This window comes from Tyto alba, unplaced genomic scaffold, assembly GCF_018691265.1.
Source record: "Tyto alba isolate M040663 unplaced genomic scaffold, T.alba_DEE_v4.0 Super-Scaffold_3, whole genome shotgun sequence".
Taxonomy (NCBI): Eukaryota; Metazoa; Chordata; class Aves; order Strigiformes; family Tytonidae; genus Tyto; species Tyto alba.
In genome coordinates, this window is record NW_024881304.1 from 3,085,216 (window position 1) to 3,108,715 (window position 23,500).

At 44.6% G+C, this 23,500-nt stretch overlaps 1 protein-coding gene across 1 annotated transcript; it reads left to right on the forward strand.

Annotated features, from left to right (window-relative positions):
• The first annotated feature begins 222 nt into the window (after positions 1 to 222).
• LOC116960990 (heat shock transcription factor, Y-linked-like) lies at positions 223 to 1,724 on the forward strand. Its single transcript, XM_042799877.1, has 3 exons — positions 223 to 564; positions 1,226 to 1,330; positions 1,617 to 1,724. The coding sequence occupies exons 1-3, from the start codon at positions 223 to 225 to the stop codon at positions 1,722 to 1,724; spliced, it is 555 nt and encodes a 184-aa protein (XP_042655811.1).
• Positions 1,725 to 23,500: the final 21,776 nt, after the last annotated feature.

Consider the following 23,500-nt stretch of genomic DNA (forward strand, 5'->3'; position numbering starts at 1 on the left):
GGCTCTGGGAGCGAAAAGTAAAAAGTGCTCTTCAGCACTTTCTCCTCTGTCGGCTCCCTTCAGCCAGGGCACCCCTGCAAACATCACCGCGGTGTCACACTGTGATGTCACCGCTGTGGGGCACGAGCATCAGAATTTCCCAGCAGCACCCCCAGTCAGCTGGCGCCAGTTGGGCTTTTGCTTGCTGACTGGCAGGACAAGGCCTGGCTGCTCAGGGCGATGATGGCCAGAGAGAGGAGCTTCAGTCCAGCAGGGACAGAAGAAATGAAAGAGGACTTCTTATTCCCCAGCTTTCCACATAAGCTTTGGAAAATAACGGAAAGTGACCAGTTTCGGTCCATTTGGTGGAGTGATGGTGGAAAATGTGTAGCCATCAATGAAGACCTCTTCAAAGAGGAGGTGCTGGGCAGGAGAAGACCTTTTCAGGTTTTTACCACACAGAAGATGAAGAGTTTCCTTCGACAGCTGAACCTCTATGGATTCACCAAAGTACAATGGATTTGCCAAAGATCCACCTCCCTGCCTGAACTGTCAGAAGCAGCAGCAGCTTCTGCTCACAGCCAGGTACAGCAGTTGCTCCACACACCAACTAATGCTCACAGCAGTCTTGGGGAAAGAGACAGACAGTGATACACATTAAATAAGGCCTTGCAATAGAGGAGGTGGGGATGGTAGTGGGCGGTCTGGTTTTAATTTCCTCCTCAGGTCACCTTCAGGAAAGTTGAGTTAGTCTTTCTGACTAGTACAAACATAGCTAAAACAGAATTCAGTTATATCCACTGAATTTCAACCCATTAATTGGAAAGACAAACTCAGTGTAATCCAATTTCTCTGAACGTCTTTGCTATATGCCCTGCTGCACCAAATCTGAAACCTTCCTGTGGCATCTGCTGAATGCTGAGAAGGTACATCTAAGGACAATAGTATTGCCTGCTTGCTCATATCCGCACTGAAGTTGCTGAAAAGTCATGGTATTTGGCTTTCAAAAGCAGTTCTTATGCTTTTGAATGTCCTACACTGCTCTGCTCCCAGACGGCAAAAACCCAGGGGTGGCGATGACTGAACAGAACTGTCATGTAACGTTTTAGCCTGAGCTTCAGGTTTCAAATCACCCTCAGAGTCATTTTCAATATCCATGTTCATCTTTTTCAACTCAAAGTCTTAGGCTTGGGGATTTCCAGTCTTGAAATGGTGTCGACTACCTCTTCGCCTTTACTTTTTTTAGATACTCTACTACTATAACCCCAACTTTAACAGAGACCATCCCCACCTGCTGGCAAAGTGCAAGAGGAGAACTGGTCTCAAACAGAGACCCCTGGATGCACCGGCGGTGGGTGAAAGGCACCGCTCCATGAGCCCACACCGTCAGCCTGCAGGGAACACGCCGGCGTCTCCACCCGTGATGACCACACCGACCAAGCAACGGGACGAAGCACCTCCCGGCCTCGGCAGCGCCCACCCATCCCCACGGGCAGATGCTCCCACGCTTCCAGAGCCTGCCGGAGCAGCAGGCAGCGGGAGGGTCACCCCCCTGTGCCTCTTCATTCTGCTCTCACCCAGCAGCCAAACCCCGACTGGCCTCCAGTGTGCTGCTCATGCTCCTCCACTGTTTGCAGTGCCTGAGCTGGCAGCAGTCCCGGCTCTGCCGAGGCCAAGCCCACCCCACGGCCAAAGCCCAGCAGTTCCCCACTGCCCCACCTGCAACCGAGTGCAGCACATCCTAGGGAGAGCAGAGGGTTGGTAAACAGTTGATAGTGGTTAATAGATTTGCTAACAAATAAGAGCTTAATAGACTTAGTGAGAAACAGATCTTAGAAGAATTGATAATAAATAAACTGTTTGAACAATAAACCTTTTCCAGTTGTCCTGTCCAGTTTGTACAGTGGAAGCCCAGACTGAGCTTGCAGACTCACCAGACTTTCACCCATCAAAGTAGAAGCAACAGGTCCACAAGCACTTTAATAATTTATCCTAACAATCAAGCTTAGATTTTTAGATTTTTTTAGCTTTTGCACTTCTATCATAGCCATAACTTTAAGAGGGATCATCTCCAGCTGCTGGAAAGGTGCAAGCCAAGAATGGCATGCAAAAGGAGAGCCCTGGCTGTATTGCGCCTTGATGAAGAGCTGGATGAGAAGTGCCCCAGAAGCCACCAAGATCTTCAGCCTGTGCAGGGAACCACTGCTGGGGTGGAGGAGGAGGTGTTCGCACCAGCTCCACCACGGGACATGCTGGCATCTCCCTCTTGGAGGTCTCCAACAACAAAGCACCAAGTTAAAGCACCTCCTGGCCTCAGCAGCTCCCAAACCCCTTCCCAAGCAGGGCCCCCCCCATCTCCCGACCCCGCTGGAGCCACGGGCAGGGAGAGCTTCTGGGCTGCCCCATCCCTGGCACCCCCAGCCAGGCCCCGGCTGGCCTCCAGCGCGGGCTGCACCTCCCGCACCGCAGCTCCCACCTCTGGCACCAGAGCTGGGCTTTCCCACCTCCCCCCCACCCCGTGCAGCCCGGCGCAGCGGCTGGGCTGCTCCCCTGGGCCGCCCCAACTCCCGGCTGGCGATGCCCGAGCTGGCAGCAGCCCCTGCCATGGCCGTGCCAACACCACCCCACCGCCCAAGGCCAACAGCCCCGCACCGTCCCCCCCGCACCACCAGCGCTGCGGGTGATGGGGCTGGACCCAGCGTGGCACGTGGTAGAGAGAGTAGCTAGAGAGTGAGTGGAGCCCAACAGCACTGGAAATAAATAGTGTCTAATAGCATTGGTAATATATAAACTCTAATAGATTTTATAATAAATAGAGCCTAATAGAGTTAGTAATAAATGGAGCCTGACAGAGCTGAAAATAAACTGTTTGAACAAAAAACCTTTTCCATTTGTCCTGTCCTGTTTGTACAGTGGAAGCCCAGATAGAGTTTTTTATTTCACCAGTCAAAGTAGAAGCAATTGGTGCACAAGCAATTTAATGACTTTCTGTAACAGTTAAGCACTAGATTCTTAGCATTACTGAGTACAAGATGGATAATGTTTGTTATGTACACACTGAGGATATTCTTCCTAATAACTTTTGAGTGAAAGGGATATGCCATCACAAATTTTGGAGACTGTCTCTAAAGAATAAGATTTTAACAATTTCCCTGGTTGTTTAAGGACATTTTTTTCATAAATTTGTATCAAAACCGTGTGTCATTGCCGTTTTTAAGATGACACCCTTCAGAGAAGGCAAAGGGATTACTCAGAGGCAGGTCCTGACCAGCATAGCTCTGTGTAAGCAGGCAAAGGGGATGGAGGGAGAGTCATTTGGCTGCTTTTTGGATGGGAAATCATCATCTAGGTAGTCTTAGGAACAAAGATCCTAAGCACAACTTGCAGCCCTCTGACCCCAGGCTATGACTTGCCTTTCTCAGAGCCCAACAGGCCTCAGTGTGGGCAGTGCTGAGCAAAGATCCTGCAAGAGAACGTGAGCTCTTCTGGAAGTCCTGTCTGACACAACAGTCAGGCAGCATTCAAGCACAGCATTAGGGCACTGCACTATTTTAGGGACTAGGTCTTAGATGTAATGTAACATGTACAGCCCAAACTAGAATAATCGCCAAGGACTCCGTAGCTGCTCTTGGGAAAAGGACTGTTCCCAGTGATTTGATGATAGGCAAATAGCTACTGTTTATTCTTCCAGAGCTTAGTCACTTTGGAAGTTTAAGCAAGAAGTAATCATTCTTCACTTTCCATCCTGATAAACCAGGTGATGTTGTTCTGAACAATTTATCAGCAGTGTCTTAGAGAATACCATTTCAATAGAGAGATAAAGCTTGCATGCATATAATTTCTTCGGTGACCATTTTGAATATGAAGTGCTATTTAAGTACATGATCTTATCTGTGCAGTTACTAACATATTGGCTTCTCAGGAGGCTTTGCTCAACATCATTCCAACTCTCCCAGCCTTACTTTCTCTGCTGTAGCCTGTCCCAAAGGGACATAGCAGAAGACTCACACTGCTTACCAACTATAAGCCATGTAAACAGATGAGTGCTTCATTTCCATGCACATATATTTGAAAAGAGCATGTAGGGCAAGCATACAAAAAAAATAAAAGGTTCATTTTTTTTCCTCATGAAGCGGGACTGAGTCTCCACAAAGTGGCTGTAGGATAGAAAAGCTCATCTCCTGGGAAACAGGCACAACATGAGCCTTGGACCTTAAAATGTGTTTAGTCTGGGTTTTGATCTGAGATATCACAAGGGACCTCTTTTTCTGATGTTAGGTTGTTCCACTCCCTCAAGATCAGTACCCTCCTGGACTCTAGAAAATGGACTCACTCAAGATCATTAGTCCCTTCCCTGAACTGTGAGTCCTTGCTGTCACTACCCACATACCCTGATGCCTCCAAACCCAAGTTAGTCTGTCATGCTGACCAGCTTCTCTTCACGAAATATTCTAACAGATACATAACTCTCCACCTCAGTAGCTTGGCTTTAAGTCTGTATCTGATTTTAGAAGAACCACCTGTGTGTTGTACAGAAAAGTTGCTGTTCTCTCTTACAGTCGGGTATCCAGGGGTGTGGGGGGGGAGACCTTGAAGTCTTCAAGTAAGTGATATCTTTCACCCACATCTTCAGCCTTCAAAAAACTCAGTTCAAGGGAGAACTACAGTCAGCGTGTGTGAAGAACTCTGCTTCTATAAAGGCCAGTCAAGTCCAACCAAAAGATCTCTTTTGACTTCAGTGGTGGCTGGATTAGGCCCTTAAACGGCAGCAGTTCAAGGCAGTGGGCACCAACAGAACAAACTAAGATGTTGTTATTGTTGAAGTTGTAAGCAGAATTTTGATGATTTGGAGGAGGACTACTGTTGACAGTTTAGTTATACTGTAATAACCACCAAAAAGACATTTACCTAAATTTCCTGCACGCTGATACTGAACAGAATAGCCTTTAGATCATGGCCCTATTTCCTATAAGCATATATAGATATGTATAGAAATCATGATTCAGTGACTGTTTACATCAAACTGCCTAGGTAAGTACCGACTTTTCAGAAAGATCCAATGAAAAACAAAGCCAAATGTGAAATATTTGGGAAATATGGGTATTTAGAAATTAGATTACAACGTCCATGTCAGACATATCTAGAGTTGGCAAGGAGTCAGGTAAATTGCAACATCAATTCTACCAAGCAACCTCTCCTCTCCAAACTTGTTTTGATGTTCTAGTGAAATATTTCAGATTGTAGATCAAACACAAATATTTTTTTGGCAGAAATGTTTTTATGAAGAATTTCAGGAGTCAAGCATTTGGGGTTTGGCTTCTGTAGACCAGTAAGCAGGTTTTCAAAATAATAACCACCAGTGCTATAGAGCAGAGTAGCAGATGTAGCTCTGCCATTGGATTCCTCTCCTGATCAGCTCCAGGGTCTGTGCAAGAGGGAGCACTGTGCCTGGTATGGGAGATTGCAGAAGAACACATACTTGCCTTGACAGTCTCTTACAATTTGTTAAATTTTCTCCCTTTCCTAGCACTTCCAGAAAGACTGAATTAGTGTTTAAACTACATATATATATTCTCACAACTGCAGGTTCCTGGTGCCCGTGCATGCTTTCAAGCATCCACTTCAGCACAGCAATCTTCTACAGCTATAGCTCAGAAAGACTTATTTTACACTAGACAAAAAGCTAGACTGTGGCAGCTTTGCAGCTTCTTCAGTAGGAAAAGGAGTTGCTGTCTTCCCAAAGACATCCTCCCGGTTCTTCCAAGACAGTCTTTCTGCAAGAAGAACTTTCTTCCATGGATACTACAGAAAGAAAAATACTAAAAATGCAGAACTTTGACACAAACCTTCAAAAGATAACACTGTTTCATAGGACAGACACTATTCTTCTCCAAGACTGCATGCACAGCTTCGCTTTCTCCTCTCCCTGGAACAGCTAGTCCGGGAGCATCATGTACATTTGCCCTGACCTCCTCAAGGTGCACAACTCAGGAGATCACCTTGCTTTGACAGGCAGGTCTGACTGTCTGAGGCTGGATGCTTGCAATCATAGCAAGGCATCACAGAAGAAACCTTGCACCAATTTTGCCACTAAATGGCAACACCCTGTGACTGAACACCTTAAAGGCTGTGGGGAGGTCAAGGACTGGAATTTTACTATTGTGAGGGCTGGGAACCCACTAGGAGTGTTTAATTTCCATGAGGTTAACATTTTCGATGCAGAAGATCCTGAACTGGCCAAAAGTTAACAGAGAAATTGATTGTTCAAGGTACAGGGATAGAATGGTAGAAATGGGGCCTGGAAAAAGCAAGTGTTTGCTCTGTTTAGAAGACAGGATGCTGCCCTGGGGTGTTACTACAGTGCCTCATGCACTCAGGTGTAGTAATTCCAGAGTACATCAGCAGTATCCCACAGGGATCTCCTGACTCTTGAGAGTGTACGTTGCAGTATGACAGCCTACTCATGGATTTCTCCGCAGGGTGTCCTAGGCCCTGCTATGGAAAACTGAGGACTTATAAAGGAGAAGAGAAATAATTACACTTTTTCAGTTCTACACTGTTGCAGATAGATCATTTGCAGAGCTTTTCTCACAGATGAGTTAACTACCTCATGCAGTACATCTCCTGTCACTCACTCTGAAAAACAGGCAGAAGAAACAGAAGATAACAGACTGTCTGTGAAAGGGTATGAAACACCAGGGTCAAGAATAAGAGAGGGAGGGCTGAAGAGCAGGGATTCACAGCTGAGGGCTCTGCTCATGCCATAGATTCACCCTGGGGCCTTGGCCAATGTACTTTGCTCCTGTCCCCAGCTAAGGTAGGGTAGAGCTCTCCATATGACTCGTGCCAGAAGCAAAACACTTAAAGGAAAGCAAGGGAAAGAGACTGGCTTGTCTGCGAAGCAGCCACAACATCATTTCCAAGATACTGAGGACCTCAGGTGAATGGAGTTCTATCTCCGTATACACTTAATTATCTCATTTAGTCCCAAGATAAACAGCAGGAAATGTAAATAATTTTATGGCAACATATCAAACAGAACAAGACAGCCAAACAGTTTCCCTCTCCCTCTCCAACCCTGCTAATTCTGTTTCAGGCTGCCTCTAATCACTATTCCCCTTCCTCCGAAGGGAATTTTTAGGGGTGTAAGAACATAGGTGGAACGGGAACTCCTCCAAGAAAAGAGAGAAGTCACAAGCCTCATGGGGTGTCCCTTGGAGATGGCTCATTGGCCATGGACTAATTTAAATTTAGATGCTTTCTGCCCCTCGGCACCTTTTTTCAAGAAAATATATTGATGGAATAAGCTGTTACAGCAATGCAGCAGGAAGCAGAGCACATGATGCTAACTACTGAGTCAAATACAATTTGCTGGAAGCAAGGCAGACTTCTCATCATGGGGAAGCAGGGCACATGCTCAACAGGGAAAGCTGGTCTAGCCCAGGCCAGGTGAGACTGGAAGAGGAGGTCACATCCTGGCTGTGAAACAAAAAGGCAGACAAGGAGTCTGTGCAGAGCAGGACTGTGGAGGGAGACCAGTTAGAGGTCAGGAAAAGTAGCATCCGTGACCAGGGTGAGGATGGTGTTCCCAGAACAGCCTGTTGCACAGTTTCTGAGCATGGGTTCAGTGCAGTCCTTTTCACAACATAGCCTCATCTTTTGTTTCAGGCTCTTCTTCCTCCTTCCCTCTCTGCCTGCAGCACAAGGGGCAGCACACTGCCCAGGAACTGCCAGGGAGAAGCAAGAGAAATAATCCAAACATCTTTCCAGACTGCTTGCTCTGAGTAAGGAACTGTCATCTTTTAGGATCAAACAGGGTCTCCAGCTGTCCCGTCCATATAAGGGGACAAATTCTGTCCATGTCAGCTAGTCAATGGCCTCATCTTTCTCCTTGTGCAGGACCTCTGAGTCCCTATGCTCTCTCTAGTAAGGGGAAGGGCAGAAGAACTTCAAGAGGTAGATTCGGTCCTCTAAAAGTCATAGCAGACAGCAGAAGGCAGGTATTATGGGCAAAAGTAGAACATGTCCCCCAGTACAGTTAAATGTTGAAGATTAAGTGATGGGAACCTGCCAAGAAGAGGATTATGATCCTTTCGCTCTCAGAGAGGGACAGTGAAACTGGGCAGAGACAGTGATGGGCTGATTTGACTGCAGGGAGCTCCTGATTAACATGGCTCTTCTAAAGCTGTCACAAAGTATTTTCTTTATAAAATATTGGGTAGAAGTAGGTGCTAGCAAAATTGAGGGGAGAAAGAAGAAACATGGGGAAGTACTAAAGGCTCCAACATGTCTCTAGTGAGAAGTGCTCTCTCTTACTAAATCAAGTTCAATCTGCCAAAACTTTTGTTGGTCTGCTACTTTAAAAACTTTCACAATTTATCCATTTAATCACAGAACAGTGATTTAGGAGATGGAATTAAGCAGACTTTCCTGAACCAGTCAGGTCTCTGTCTAGTCTATACCAAGGTACTTCACTGGGAGAAGGCAGGACACTTCTGGCCAGTAATGTGGGGTTCAGCAACATGCTCCCCAAGCTGAGGGAACCACAGCACAGCTGTGACTGTCAGAATGGCTTGTTTCCTACACATGCCATGGAGTACGCAACGAGATGAGAGATATTCATTAATTTCATAATATGAAACAAACTGTATGACATTATTAAGATAAACTAGAGAGTGTAGTCCTGACATGGTCTTTAATTCTGAAACCAATATTTATCTCTGTGTGACAGAAGATGAAAGATTGGTAGACTAATGAAAGGGAAATGAAGGTTCAGGACAAATGCCATTTCCCTGCTGTAGGCCAGTTATAGTCAAGATACTGACATCTTGGAGAGTATTAAGGAAAAGCCGTGAAAAATTTTAAATGTAACATAGGAAGTTCAGAGCATCTTGTCCTGTTCTCAGCTACTCAAAGAGATGACACAAACTATTTTCCACATCCTGCTGTGTTACACTGTTGACAGAGCCCCCAGGCCTGTTGGTCCTTTAACAATAAGCCACGCATGCACGGCCTCACCAATTACTCCCAACCTCTCTATCGATGCCTGCACTCAGGATGGGCCATCTGGGAAGACTATCAGAAGTAATAACAGAGGGTAGATGAGATACACTCGCAGCCTTTTCCCTCGTCAATCCTTGTGCCCCAGGCAACTGCAAGAGTTTTGCCTATTGGCTTTCATAGGCATGTGGATTGTATACAGATACCAGCTAAGCACAAGCAGGGATAAAATCCCAAATTATTCATTCCTTATTGTCTTTGGAAATGAGCTGAAGGAGAGATCCTGCACAGTAACAGCAGCAGTTCTGGCAGTGGCAACATCATTTCAGCCATGCATTATTGGCAGGCCGGCAGTGAGGCAGCAGTGCCAGTGGGAAGTCAGGCCTAGACAGATAGGGAATCTTCAAATTTGTGGCAATCTCTCTTAGGATGCACTTGAAACCACTGAGCCAGTGGGTGAAGGAAACAGATGAGAGGCATAAATAAGAACAAGGTGAGAGTTTACTTAAATTTTGCCGTAAGTCCCCAGCTGTTCGTATTTTATGGCCAGTCATTATGTTTGCAGTCGGGAAAGAAACAAGCAAGATCCCTTTCCTGTCATTTAAATTCATCTGTCCCAAACACCCACTCAGAATGGGCACCAGGCCGAAGAGGTCTGGCCAGGTTTGTGGACCCCCACATGAATGGGTCAGTCATCATGGAGGAATGGGAGACACACGTCTACGACAGACGGACACAGTAGTCTCTCTAAGCAACTTACTCATCTGCTCCGGTTCCATAACACAACCTGTCTGCTCAAAACTGGGTGGAAAATCCAGGGATGACTCGGCAAAGGTTTCACACACTGAATGACTCACATACATAACGCCTGTGCTGCTCTGAATTTTCTCAAGCCCTCATATCCTGGGAAACTGGCAAAAAAGTTTATTCCAAATATTAAAGAGAAGAAGGTTGAAACATGCTAATGCAAGTCCAGCCTACACAATTGATCCAGTACATTCAATGGGAGTCTGTTCTCTGGCTTCAGCAGGCTGATTATCAGGGCAAAATTATGGAAAAGGGAGAGAAGATCGCCAACTTCTCGAATCCATACAATTTAGAACAGCTTTGATCTAGCCATGCTCCCTGATGCTGAAGAAGATAAGGCAACAGCCATAGAATGCTATGATGCTTTCAGTACACCACAGCACGTGGGGTCTGTTGTGTCACTCACACTACAGTCCTGAACACTGGATATAGAAGATAAAATCCATGAGAACCATTCACCTTGAAATACAGCTTTCTTCACAGGACAAGTGCCATTTAACTGTGTGCCTAAATTCACATGCATGAGCAACCTCACTAAAAGCAGGTTGGAAGTTAAGCACCAGCTCTGTTAGATCAAGGCTCAAAGGTCAAGTTAAGCCTTGTCTAGTAAGCACAATTCTGATTTGCAGTATGGTTACAGAAATGCTTCTCCTAGCTGAAGCTACATACCACCTAGCTCCTTTGCCAGTGCAAATTCCAAGGAGTAAATTGAATCATGTACGTGCCTGGGGATGAGGCAGATAAGAGGAACAGGGAAAGAGGAAACACAGGGCAAGTCTACACTGTAAAACAGAGCACAACACAGTATTGGATGGTGGTGCTGGGAAGTTGGATTGTCCTGTCCACACATGCTAAGTACAAAAAATATATAACAAACCAAAAAATATTATTATATGTACAACTCTAACATAGTAAAATCTAGGGATATCATTCTGCTGGTCAGTGGCCATACCAAGTAATTCCTTGGCACACGTGAAATACATAAGCTGGTAGGACTGCAGCATTACTAGTAAATGTAAGGCACGAAGGCAGCAGTGGAGGAGGGATGCACTTCCACCACAGCCCTTGGAGGGGGAAAAAAGGATGAGGAGTTGTAGTCTGTGGGTTGTTACACTTTGGGGCAGCTGTAGTAAGCCCTAGGAAGACAGGAAGAATTTAAACCATGACAACTACTGAGTGTTAAAAAGACCAGTTGAGAAGCATGGTAGGGGGTTAAATCATGTAACAAAACAGACGACTCCTATAGCTTGCTGGTGCTCTGCAGTCTTAGAAGCTGTCTCCAGTACCTGAGAGAGGTGGAAACACACACCTGTGCAACACAGCCATTCACAACATTCATCCCAAAGGCCACGTGTCCTTCAAGCTCCTGTTTGTTGCCTACATAGCTTGAGGCAGCCATATCCTCTTTACCTCCCCAAGGGCAGGACAGAGGAGGTGACACGGAACTATGTGTTCCTCTCCCTGCTCCAGCCAACATGCCACCAGCTGCAGGGGACAGACCTCAGGGGTGGCCCAGCAGCCTGAAGTGGAGCACTAAAAGGAGCTGGAAGGAGACAGGTCCACAAAGGTCTGAACTTTTATTTGATTGCCATTTTTTCCAGGAACTTGTTAAAACTACAAATAAAATGAAATTTCAAATGGATTTTTGTGCCAAAATGGGAGGAGGGGAGAAGGGAAAAAAAATAAGCCCTTCTTCATAAAAGAAGGAGTCATATATCTACAACTTTAAACTTGTTTTCGTAAGTACTTTCAGAACAGGAAATTCATTAAATCTGATCCTTTTCCACAAAGGTCTCAATTTCAACAAAATTTTCTAATAAAAACCCTTCCGTGGAAACATTTGTGGCTAACCTTCATTTTATTCTATTCCTAGGATGTGCACCTTATCAGCCTGGAAAGAAGACAGTATTTGCAGGGGACAGGCAAATTTTTCACTTTGGTAAGCAACAGTTTTGCTTGAGCACCTTTCTCTCACCCAACAATTGGAAATGTTCCATTTCAATTTCATTTCTATTAGCAAAGATTTTCATAGCTTCATGGAAAAAGTCTGAAGCTGGTACTTGACTGTACTTCTGCCTCCCCAGGTTCAGAACTGAGCCTTGACACTTATATGTGATTTCACCATTTCACCACTCAAACCGAAAGCCAAGCCTAGTCCTGCCAACATCCAATCTCTGGAGCTATTAACCATTGCCTATTGCTGTGGGCCACCTTTGCAAGTGAGACTAGTTAATCCATTGCAGTATTCTTCTGTTCTTCGATACCCTCCCAGTGTCTTTGTCCCCAGCAGCACCTGAAAGGAGTCAGTACACACACAGGTACCATGATCAAATTCATGTCAGGACAGGAAGGACAAAGTCACAGATATGAGGAGATGGGTTTATCTGCTTGGCTGCTGCTTGCTCTGAAAAAGTTGCAAAGTCCAGGACAGTAAAATTTCCACTGAGCTTGCATTTTCTGTGATGTAAGAATTTAAATGATTAAAAAAAAATATATTTAAAATGCAAACCTGCTGCTGACAAAAACCCGTGTAAACTATGCCATTTGTGACTAGGCCTGCTACGAGTCCACTAACATGCTGAGGAGCTGGAGGCTTTTGTTCAGCAAACAGATTAGGCATGTGCCTATTTCAATCTCAGCACAAAGTAAGGGGTAACGCTGCTCCTCAGGGGAGCTCTGAGACTCAACTCTTCCTTTGTGTGGCCACCACGTCCAGTAGCTTCGCCTTCTCTATGTTCCATGTGTCCCAGAAACAGAACAAAGCAACTGCTTCTTTCAAGAGCCATCAGCAATAAATACAGCAAGACAAGCCCACAGCTAAGTAGCCACAATGCAGATGCATGGAGGAAGCATGGGCTCTGTTGCTCCACCTCTTTCCTCCTGATTGTATCACCCGTGTTACACCTGATACAGGGCTGTGTCACACTCCTACTGTTAACAGCACATCTGAATGGAAAGAGTTCAAAATAATCAGTCTTTGTTCAAGTGCAGGATATTCTTGGGTACCACATTCCTATTGCTTCACCTCTTCCGTGTCCAAACTGCATCCCAGGCTCGGAACTGGGTGAAGCTTAGGTCTACTCTGGATGCATCCATACTGAATGCAGGGAGTTTGGTCATTGCTTCAGTGAGAACAGTATTTACCCCAGACTGAATCATGTTACATGGCTGTAAAAACAAATCCAGAGATGAAACTAAAAATGGGGGAGGCACTGGTTTTGATGCATTTAATTTGCTTTTATCTGGGCCCAGATTCCAAGTCACTTCTACAATCAGCAGAATCATCAATGAAAGTAAGCTCACATGCTTACATGCTGACTTGTCTCAGGTCTTTTGGTTTATGTCAGCTTACTAGTTAATACTTTAAATAGGTTAAAAAGAACACATTTGAAATCACATGGATGTTTGCCAACACAAGCTTACTATTAACTTGATGAAGGCTGGGTCAGATACCATCCGCGATCAGCTGGTACATCTTCAGGATAAATTCAGTAGTGATGCAAGCAGAAACTCAACTTACATCTCAGGTAAGAAAACAGTTGCAAGTGGTTAAATATTTTCACTAACCTGTTAGCAGACAGGAGCAGGATACAGAGAAGAGTTTATATTAAATCACTGTAATTTTATGGACAAAAGGTAGGTGATTGTAAGAAAAGACTATACTAAAACATAAGTTATAAGAAGGGATTCAGCACCAGCCTGTGATGCTGTATTGAGATGATGCTGTATGCACCTGCTTGGGACTTCCCTTGGTATAAAACTGGCTCAGCTTCAAACCAGTGGCCTGAAAGTAACACTGACTCCAGATCCTGAGCCACTGCAACATTTACCGCCTAGGTCCATTCAAGCAATCTGAAATACAGGCAATATTTGAAGACTAAAATTTATACTTTATTATTTCTTACTAGAAACTGTTTTTTCAGCAAATTATATCCTGCCAGCACTCGGTTGTATCGTGCTGCTCCATTTATTGCCACGTACACTCAGGTGTATGAAGCAGAAGGGTCCATGATTAGATGTAGACCAAAACAGATTCCCATTGGGGCACAATCTTCAAATCCTCTTGTTGAAGACACTTTGCCAAAAGCTTACCAAACGGCAAGCTATTTAGACAGCTGAACTAAACTGTAGGACCTTTTTTCCCATCCTTTTCCAAATAACAAAAGCCGTTCAAGATGCTTTGGTTGCTCTTTGCTGCAACCTAAGCCTGACCAGAAGTGTGGCTATGGGAGCCCCAAGAAGTCTGAACCCACCAGCTTGTCTAGTCCCGGGTCCAAGATTGCTGATTCTCTATCCTTTTGTCCCTTCTCCTGAAAGCAAACACTTCACCATGATATTTTATTAAAGTCACCTGGCCTGGAAGCTTGCTCAGATTCCCCATCCCCAGTGCAAATCTGGGTTTTCCAGGTCAGGGATGGGAGATGAGATTTCTGGTCCACCTCCACTGGGAACAGTGGCACCTCTGGGGTTTCTCTTGGGTTCTCCTCCCTTTTCTCCCTGCTTCAGGGTTTCTCTTGGGTTCTCCTCCCTTTTCTCCCTGCTTCAGGATAGCAGGACCCTGAAACCTTGCCCTGAAGGCAAGCAGTGCTTTGTGCCATCCTTGTTCTTCCTTTCAGCAACAATGGAATCCTCTCCTGCCCTGTCAGATCTAGCTGGAAACAAGGGTTTGGGACCTCTTTTTCCAAGGATGAGGCAAGGCACTCAGATGAAATTGCAGGATTCAGCTTAACACAGCCTCTTGAGGAGATCAGAGTTTAAAGGGACAAGTGTTCCCATCCAATCATACAGGAGTGACAATTAAGGGGAGCTCCAGTTTCCCTTTCATGGGACTCAGCCTTGTGAACTTGGTGACAATACAGTTCTCTGGCAAGTGCTTGTCCAAATACTGTAAAAATTGCTCACAGATTCACTGAATATTCCACAAGTCCAAAAATCCTGGTATGAAATTAAGTACTGTTGAACAAATCCATGCAAATTTTTCCTCAGTTCTTTTTCTGAATCTTAGAAAAGACAAAACACTAGGGAAAAAATTTGAACATGTAACCACACAGCTATTGGTCCACACATTCCTTGCTGTTTCAGTCTAAAAACTGAAAGCCATGCTTTCTAGGAAACACATGTGAACTTTAAACAGCAAGATCTCAACATGATCCAAACTACAAATGGATCTCACATGCAGTTTGCAAGACTAACATATCCCAGAAATTTTTGCCAGGGCTGTAATTGTTGTGGAGTTTTGTAGACACATTTGTTTTAAATACACTAGCAGGCAAAAGGTATAGGAACACGTTCTGCAATGGGGGAAGAAGGGGACTGTTTGTCCAGCTAGTACTTGTTTTGTTCCCTGATAAATATTCTGAAGGCAAAAATAATTATTTTCTCTCCCAGAGAGATGAAAGAGACTGGTCCACCTCTCATTGCACAGTGTGACTGAGTTGACCAAGAGACCAGGAGGCCTGTTCCAAATGAGCCCCACAGAGCAGACTCTCAGAAAAATGGGAAGCTCTCCTCATTTGAACTTTTGGAAACCCTGCCGTCCCTGGTAGCAGGGACACACCAACAAAAACACAGGCCACAATGTCATTCCACCAGAGTTAGTCCCCCATATCCCTGCCATGTCTTCCTCAGCAGACAGCCAACATCCCTGCCACCTGAAGTCCTTTCATAGCTCACAGAAAACAAATACTCCAAGCACCTCAGCACAAAACACCCTGGGATATTCCCCACATGTAGGCCGAGCATGGCAGTATGGTGACAGTGCTTTGGGCATGTTTTGGGAAGAACATGCTAGCATTAGACTGGTATGGACCCAACTGCCAAGTCACCCTGGGCAGCTGCCTGTCAAAGCCAGCCCTGAGGACTCGTTTCCTCACCAATAATTTCTACAGTGTTTGGGGTCCTCACTGTTTACCTTAAACCCCAGCCATTTCTGCTAATCCACTGAAAGCGTGGAAGACTCCTATGACGATACCGTGTTGACCAGCACAAGCTCAGCTACAGCTTCTCTGTAACTCCCTGCCTGGCACAAGCCTCCTCTTATCTGCGGGCCCTTGGCAAAGAGGGCACTGATGGCTCTCAGGCTAGCCTTTGCCTCCACCACCTACCTCTCTGTTTATGTTACTTTCCCAACACATTTGCAAATATGATAAAGGTTAATCTGGTACAAAAGGTAAATAGGGTTACACAAAGCTGGATTTAGCAATTTAGTTTTATTGGCCACTAAGGAAGGCAATTCTTCGATGCAGGTAATGAGGAGATAGCCAAGCCAGATAAAGGATCTCTGCAATATAAACATCCTCCCAAAAGTCAGCTCCCTGCTTGCATAAGCTCTGTAATCATGAAAGCAATTCTTAATGGAGCCACTTGGCAGAGGCCCTGGTACAGCAAGCTGTGAGCCTCTCCCTAGCTGATGGACCGGCTCCAAGAGCATGTTACTACAGTGCTGCACTGGGGGAGGAGGAGGGGCAGGAGCGGGTTGGGGGGTGGGTGGGAAGAGATTGGAAGCTGGATCGAGTCTGTAAGCAGTGGCACTGGAGCAGGACCAGGTCTCCTCTAACATGTCACCTGTGTGGTTTGGAGCAGGCCAGTTATCCCTCTGTGCTCAACCCTGCATCTGTAAATTGAAAATGATGATCTTCCCTTTGTGCCCCATCTTTTATAGGTAAATTCTTACAATGAAGGCTGTTTCTTACATATGGGTAAGTGCTTCTGGCTGAAAGTGTTACTGTCTCTCAGAAATTTGCAATAATATTCCTGCTAATAAGTGATTTTTCATTTTGCCTGACCTTCCAATATTTGCCCGACCTTCCCTCTTTCACCTCGCTGCACCAAAACCTAGGGACAATCCACAAGGCTGCACAGGAAACATTTTGCACCCTGTGTTTTGTGCTGTTTGGTTCTGTTTTCTCCTTTGCTATCAAATTTAGATTGTCCCTCAAGGAACACAGAAGTGCTGGATCTGCCTTGTCTCTCAGCAGAGATATCAGCAGTGTTTCACACTCTCCCACCACATGTCTTCCCATCAAGGCATGGCTTGGGCACTGCACAGCAGGACACAATCCTCAGTAGGTTCAGTCTGTGGTTTCCCAGCAGTTCCAGGACTAATACACTCAAGGCAGGGGGAAGTCTCGGGAGAGTTTCCATCCCTATGTTTTCCATGAAAGGTAAGAGAAGAAAGTAAAGTTTACTTCACCCCAGAAATCACTAACTGCAAGATAGGGCTAGCAGTCACTTGTTCCTCTTGACGTGGTTTTCTTACCAGGGCAAAAGGGGCCTTGTTCCCATAACAAACAGTACGCATTTACCAGCTGCAGGATTGAATCAGAGTCTAGGCATTCACTCAAATATCCATTATGCTGATTTCCAATGCCATCCATTAAGAATTCCTCCTTGCCTGCACTCATTTAGCTTTCTGCAGTGATGATCATCAGATCGGCCTACGAATTTTCCCTATCCTACGCACTTTAAATAACTGTTGATAAATTACCATATTGGGAGTAACAGTGTCATCTATTGAGAAATATTTGACTAGAACTAGCAAGAACCTTTTTCTAGTCCACAGCTTGCCACTGGCCAACTTCAGATGAGTAACTGCACTCTGTATGACTTTTCTGTGCTTTGTAAAACACAAAGAAATGTACTTCTGCAGAGTGCTTGAAGATCTATGAATAGAAAGCAATACATGACAATTGGGGGTTATTATGCAGAGCAGGACCCACACTGGTCTATGTAACTGGCCATTCACCAGCTGCATCAAAGAGGCCAGTAGTGTTATATTGGCCAACAAGGAATTATCTCCAGCTGGCAGGCAGAATACATTTAGACTGACTATGCTTCTAGACTTTGAGATTCTTTCAATAGGCAAGTTTAAAACTGACCTTTTGCAGAAGTATGAATCATATCTGTGAGGATTATGGGCTTTTTATTCCAATCTGGAGCTTGATCTTAAGCCTTCTGAAGCAAACACAACTGTTTGCATCAACATCAATAAACTATCCAGCAAGAATTTACTCACCTAGGCAGCCCTGCTGGCACAATAAAGATGACAGTCTGCCTTTATAGGACTGGAGCCTATAGGAAGGCTGCAATTTTACTTTCCATTTCTTCCAAAGAAACCCAATACCTTTATCAGCATCCACATGTGAACCAGGACACTGGGCTAAGGCAGTAACTTCAATTCATGCACTGCAAGGATTTACAAGCAGAGGTGATAGCATAGATATCTTCATGGTGCAAAACCTACTAAAATGGACTTGTTTTTCTCATTCACCCTTTTGCAGACCACCTTCAGATGACTACATGCATGTCACAGGCTGTGAACAAGCAGTTATTTCTTCACTGAAGATTAGAGGACAGCTGCCAGCACCTTGGATTTTTGGTTTGGGTTTTTTTGCAGCCACCCATTCAGCATCAGTATCTTGATACACTCTCCAAAGTGGTATTACTAAAGAGAGACTGACTTTTTTCTTTTTTTTTTTTTTTTTTTGAGAGCTGTGACTCTTCCATACTTCATCAGCACCTTAAAGTATAACCAACCTGCTTGCTTTCCTTTTCCTTATACCTGGAAATTCTCTGACCTATGAGCTTGCCTTATTTATCTTTCAACTTGAAATCTTATCACTTACCACCTTTGACTACAGAAAAAGTAATCCTGTCTGAAGTTACAGTTGTTTTCCAGCTTCAGGACCAGAGATGGTTTAAACTGACTGACCTCCACTGGAATTTAGGAAGCTATCTTGATTTATAATTTTTTTTAAGCCAGAAGATCTGTTCCTCTAGGTGGTATAAAATAATACCTGACACAAGAAAAACCTTATCACATGTGTTACTTAACCAAGCGAGCAGCCCGGGCATTCCTCAGAGAGATCAAACAACAAGTGTTCTTCTGCTGATAATAAAGGCTAACTTAAGCCACCACGGCTAATTCACAGTGCAGGCTTGACACTTGTTTATCTGGACAAACAATTATGAAACGTTCTTTTGTCCCTGTGAGTACTGCGTAGGCAAGAGTCATGACTTTCTGGGTTACTTTAAAGGGCCCCTGTTTAGGTACCTATTCATTGCTCATGAAACAAGAGATGCCTTGGGCAGACTCTGACCATGCTTGAGGACCCCAGTTTCCTTCTGGCTCCCTTTACAGGACAGACTCCAATCTGCCCCAGCTGAAGATTTGGGGCACAATTTCCCAAAAGTAGCAGGTTGAAGCAAGAAAATTGTGTTTTCCCCAAGGCATTTAGTTCCCTAATGGCAAATTGTAATCAGGCATACAGGAGCCCTACGTAGTTTTTGAAATCAGAACTTGAGAGTCTAAACAATTTAAATGCTTCTGTAATTTTTATGCATATTTCTGAACTGGGGTTTTAAAACAATCTGCCATTTTTCTCATTTAGAAAATATTAATAATAATAGACCACATTACATTCTAGACCAGTTACACACAGATACGATGGTCACCTCTCATCATCTTGCCTGGATAAAGATGACTGCATCCCCTTTTCTTGAAAGGGCAAACAACCTGCTTGCAGACCCCCACCCCAGGCATCAAGCGAACTGTATAACCCCAGTCACAGAGCCAAGGGCAAAGGCTCCCAGGTAGCTAAAAATCAACATGTTTTCCTGCCACTGAAGGTGCCCTATTGTCTGACTGCATGGCTCAGGGTGGCTCAGTTCAGCTCGCAGTCTCTGCTGAGCTTCTGAGGAGGAGCAAGTTCCCAGGGTAAGGAAAGTTCCCAGGGAGAAGGAAAGAAAAATCCAAAGCCAGCACAAAATGGCATCCTAACAGCTTTTTTGGGAAGTCACGGCAGAGCAGGGACAGCCACATTGTTACATCCTTCATAATGTGGGTCATGGGAATTGCATTACTTGCACCCCACATCTGTTTCAGTGCAAAAGTCCTCCCATAGAGACCTCTCACTCACTGATGAGATAAGGAGGCAATTGAAATGTATTTTACATATTAGAAACTGTATATTTAAGTAATCAGAGCTGGTCAAATACAACAGTGAGTTACAAAACCCCTGCAATATACTTGCACATGGAAAAACCTTATCTGAATGTTCCTGTGCTGCTAACTCATACCTCTCTTAGCTGACATTGTGGACTTCACCTTTTTCTAACACAAAAGGAGGAGACAGGCGTGCTTATGAGGAGATTCAAGAGCACAGGCTTTGCCAGAAAACAAGGCTGATTAAAGCTTTCAGAATAAGATCCAGTACCAGGACAAGAAAGTATCACAGACGGCTTCAACTTCAACCTATAAAACTGATAATTGCCAGCAGATGCCAAGGATATCAAGATCTTACCAAGGGTTCAGAAAACAATTCAACAGATTCACAAAGCCCATCGGAAGCTATCAAGCACAGGACATGACTCCACTGGAGAGCAGGAGAGCACATCCCAGAAGGAAGTATCACCACATACTTGGTTTATGTGCTAGAGCCACTGTTAAGAGCCAATACAGGACTAGATGGGTCTCTCACCTGGATCAGCATAGCCATGCTTCCGTCTTTAGGAAAGGAACAAGACCCAGAGTACTGTCTGCAACAGTACTGTGCATTGCTCACACCATCCCATGGCAGGTGGAAAGATCTTTCAGAAGCCTCACACAGGAATGAAAGGGCTAAGGACCAAGCTCCACAATGTGCCATCACAGACACAGTCAGCCTGTCAGCATTCCCTCCTTCTTTCAGCATCCCCATATATAAAACCAGCTGATGGTACTTTCCAAATAGTCATGTCCTTCCCTGACCTGGTCAACAGTACATGGCAAGCCAGATCCCTGGAACAAGAGCACAAGAACTGTTCTCAAACTCAGTCTCACCCACTTCCTTGCCCCAGGGTAGATCAATTACAGCTGCATTTTTCCAGACAGGTATCTACCTAATCTGTTCCTTCAGAACTTTCAGGGATACCACCATCACTCCTTGCCAGGTCATCTGCTCCACTGCTGAAAACCCCAAATCCACAGCAAAGAGTCCAGCAGCTGACAAACATATCTGCCAGGTTAATATGCCCCCAAATAAATTGTTTGCTACTATGAACCAAACAGACATTAAATGTATTATCTTTTTAAGGTTTATGCCAGTTCACAGCAACTGAGAAATTAACTACATATTTCTTTCCCCTCCCTTTCTTTGTCTCAGCCTTATTCAAGGCATTTTGCAGGTGGGAAAAATTAACAACACAAGGTCAAGTCAAGTCAGGTTTAAGGGCATCCTCCATATCAAACCAAAAATCTATGGAAATACAACACCTCTCCCAAGGCAGGCAATTTATTGTAGCTGTGTTTTTCATTAGCAAAGTAGAAGACGATGAAGAAATACCCTTCACTTTAGATACACATCTCACCATAAATAGATTGCCTAATTAAACCACTTGTTTTTAAAGGAGAACTAGAGAAATTTGGCTTGTTCATAAAAATAAACCAGCTATGATTAAAGTTCTGAGACTCGATATTGTCAGGACAACCTGCCAGCTTTTCTCATCAAGCTCAGCCCCTTATATAGTAGATGGCAACAGTAGGGCTGCTTTAGCAGCTTGATTTCAACCACCACTGAGACTTCACCCAGGACCAACGGACTTAGCCAGGCAATGTCCCTCTCTTTATTGCTGAACAGTGCAGCTGCATAATCATGGTGATTCATTAAAATAATTAACTCCACATAATAAAAATGTTAAATACTCAGTATATGCTGGTAGAAGTACAATAGCTTCTTTCCACATTAAATGACATCTTGATAAAGATTTATGTCACGTACACCATTTACAAGACAACGCTACCCAAGGTGACTGTCCTGCAGGTTTTTGATCACCGTAATCTTATTTTTGAGCAAGAAGTGCTGGTACAGATTGAGAAATGAGCAATAAGGCCTTATCACATGAATTAGCTCTCTTCAAGGCAGCACTAATGTTGATAAGATGTCTAGCGATAGCATGTCATGCAGAGGGACGAGAAAAGCAAGTGACTACGTGGAACCCTGAGTGTAAAAAGGAGTAGGGCCCAGCTCCAAGAGCTGCCCTGGACCTGTGAACTCTTGGCAAAGACTTTACTCAGGAAAAACAGCTCACGTGAGCTACTCAGAGGTGAAGGTACCATCCAGGCTGGTCATTTCATCTTTTCAGCAGAGGACATCTTCCATCTGGGAGATGAATCAGGCACCATAAAGAGGAACAGAGGGCAAGAACAACCCAATTGGAGATAAAGCCTAACCACAACATGAATATCCACCCAACAGCCCAAATCCAGGAAGCTGTACTGCTTTACAAGTCTCAGTTTTCTGCTCTTTCACATCTACAGCTCAGTCCTATTCTGCTGAACCCATGAAGTCAAAGTTCAGTTTCACATTTACTTTCACTGGCTGCTTTTTGAAGGCTTAGGCTCATTAAGCAACTGAGCATGTGACAGCTGCATTGCTGCTGCACAGCTACCTTGGTCCCAAAATTGCAAGGTAAATGCACCAAGAAACTGGCAGGCACCTCACAGGCTACAATCCAAAATATCTTGTACTTGAGTACAGATGGAAGTCTTCTCTCCTAAGGGAGGGCTGAAGATTCAGAGAAATACACTCAAGATGCACAGAAATAGCTCTGTCATCACACTGAGCCTCAGTGCTATTCTACTGCCCTTTGTTTTCAGAGAGCCAGTTACCAGGGTGTGGGGGTGTGTGCTAGCCCAGGCCACTGATGACAACCACAGTGCCAGGCTAGTGCCACTGCTGTGGTGGGCACACGCTCAGATCCACTGCCCACATGTACTAGGTTGGGTGGGGACGTGTCCATCCTCCTGCTTTCAGACGTGCCGGAGTCCGGTGGCCCGCAGTGGCACGGCAGGGAGTGTTACACATGCCTACTGTCACTCATTCTTCTATCTTCCATCTGCTCTTTCTCTCATCTCTCTTCTGCCCCGAGTTCCTGGCAGTGTGATGCTACGTAACAGGATGAGCCATCTCTTTTGCAATAGGATTGGCTCACCCTCCTCAGCTAAGGGTCATTGGTCCCTTTGCTTATCGTATTATCAACATGACACACTTTTTTTTTTTTTTATTCCTGCTGTTTATTGCTGGAAATTGGATTGATCAGAACCAGTGAATCATGAAGTCAGCAATAAAAAAGTCATGAAGCCAAGAGGCTCAAATCCCATGGCACTTGTAGCTTTCCTGCATGAAGGGAGATGTGGGTCTCTCCCTTCTCTTGAAATTAAATTAATTCTAACAGCTTGTGCTGGGGGGGAGTGGGATCTGCATATTCAAGTTAACAAGTAAAATATATCTGGAAGTCCAAGGTGCAGAGGCTTACACCACTGCAACATATTCTAGCTAACCATGTTGTAAGCAAGCTGTTAGAGATGGAAAAGAGAGAAATGGTTATTTTTCACCTACATTCTGAAACTGAAGCAGTATTAGATCCTTTACCTCTGTTCAAAAACCTAAGTGCAATATTCAGAAAGCGTACATAATACACGACAAATTTTGGAGGAGAAACAAAAACAAAAACAAAAAAAACAACAAAAGCGCCGAGCACACCAGCAGTAAATCTAGTAATAAATCCATCCCCCTCCTGCATCCCAGCTCAATAAAATATTTTGGTGCTACTTGCCCCCACCAAATTCTTTTTAATTTCCAAGTGTTTCTACAGTTCCTAATGTTTGTCTGGGATCACAGAAGGCTGCCCTACCACACTGAAAGCCATTCTTGCAACATGACTGAAAAGCTTTGCC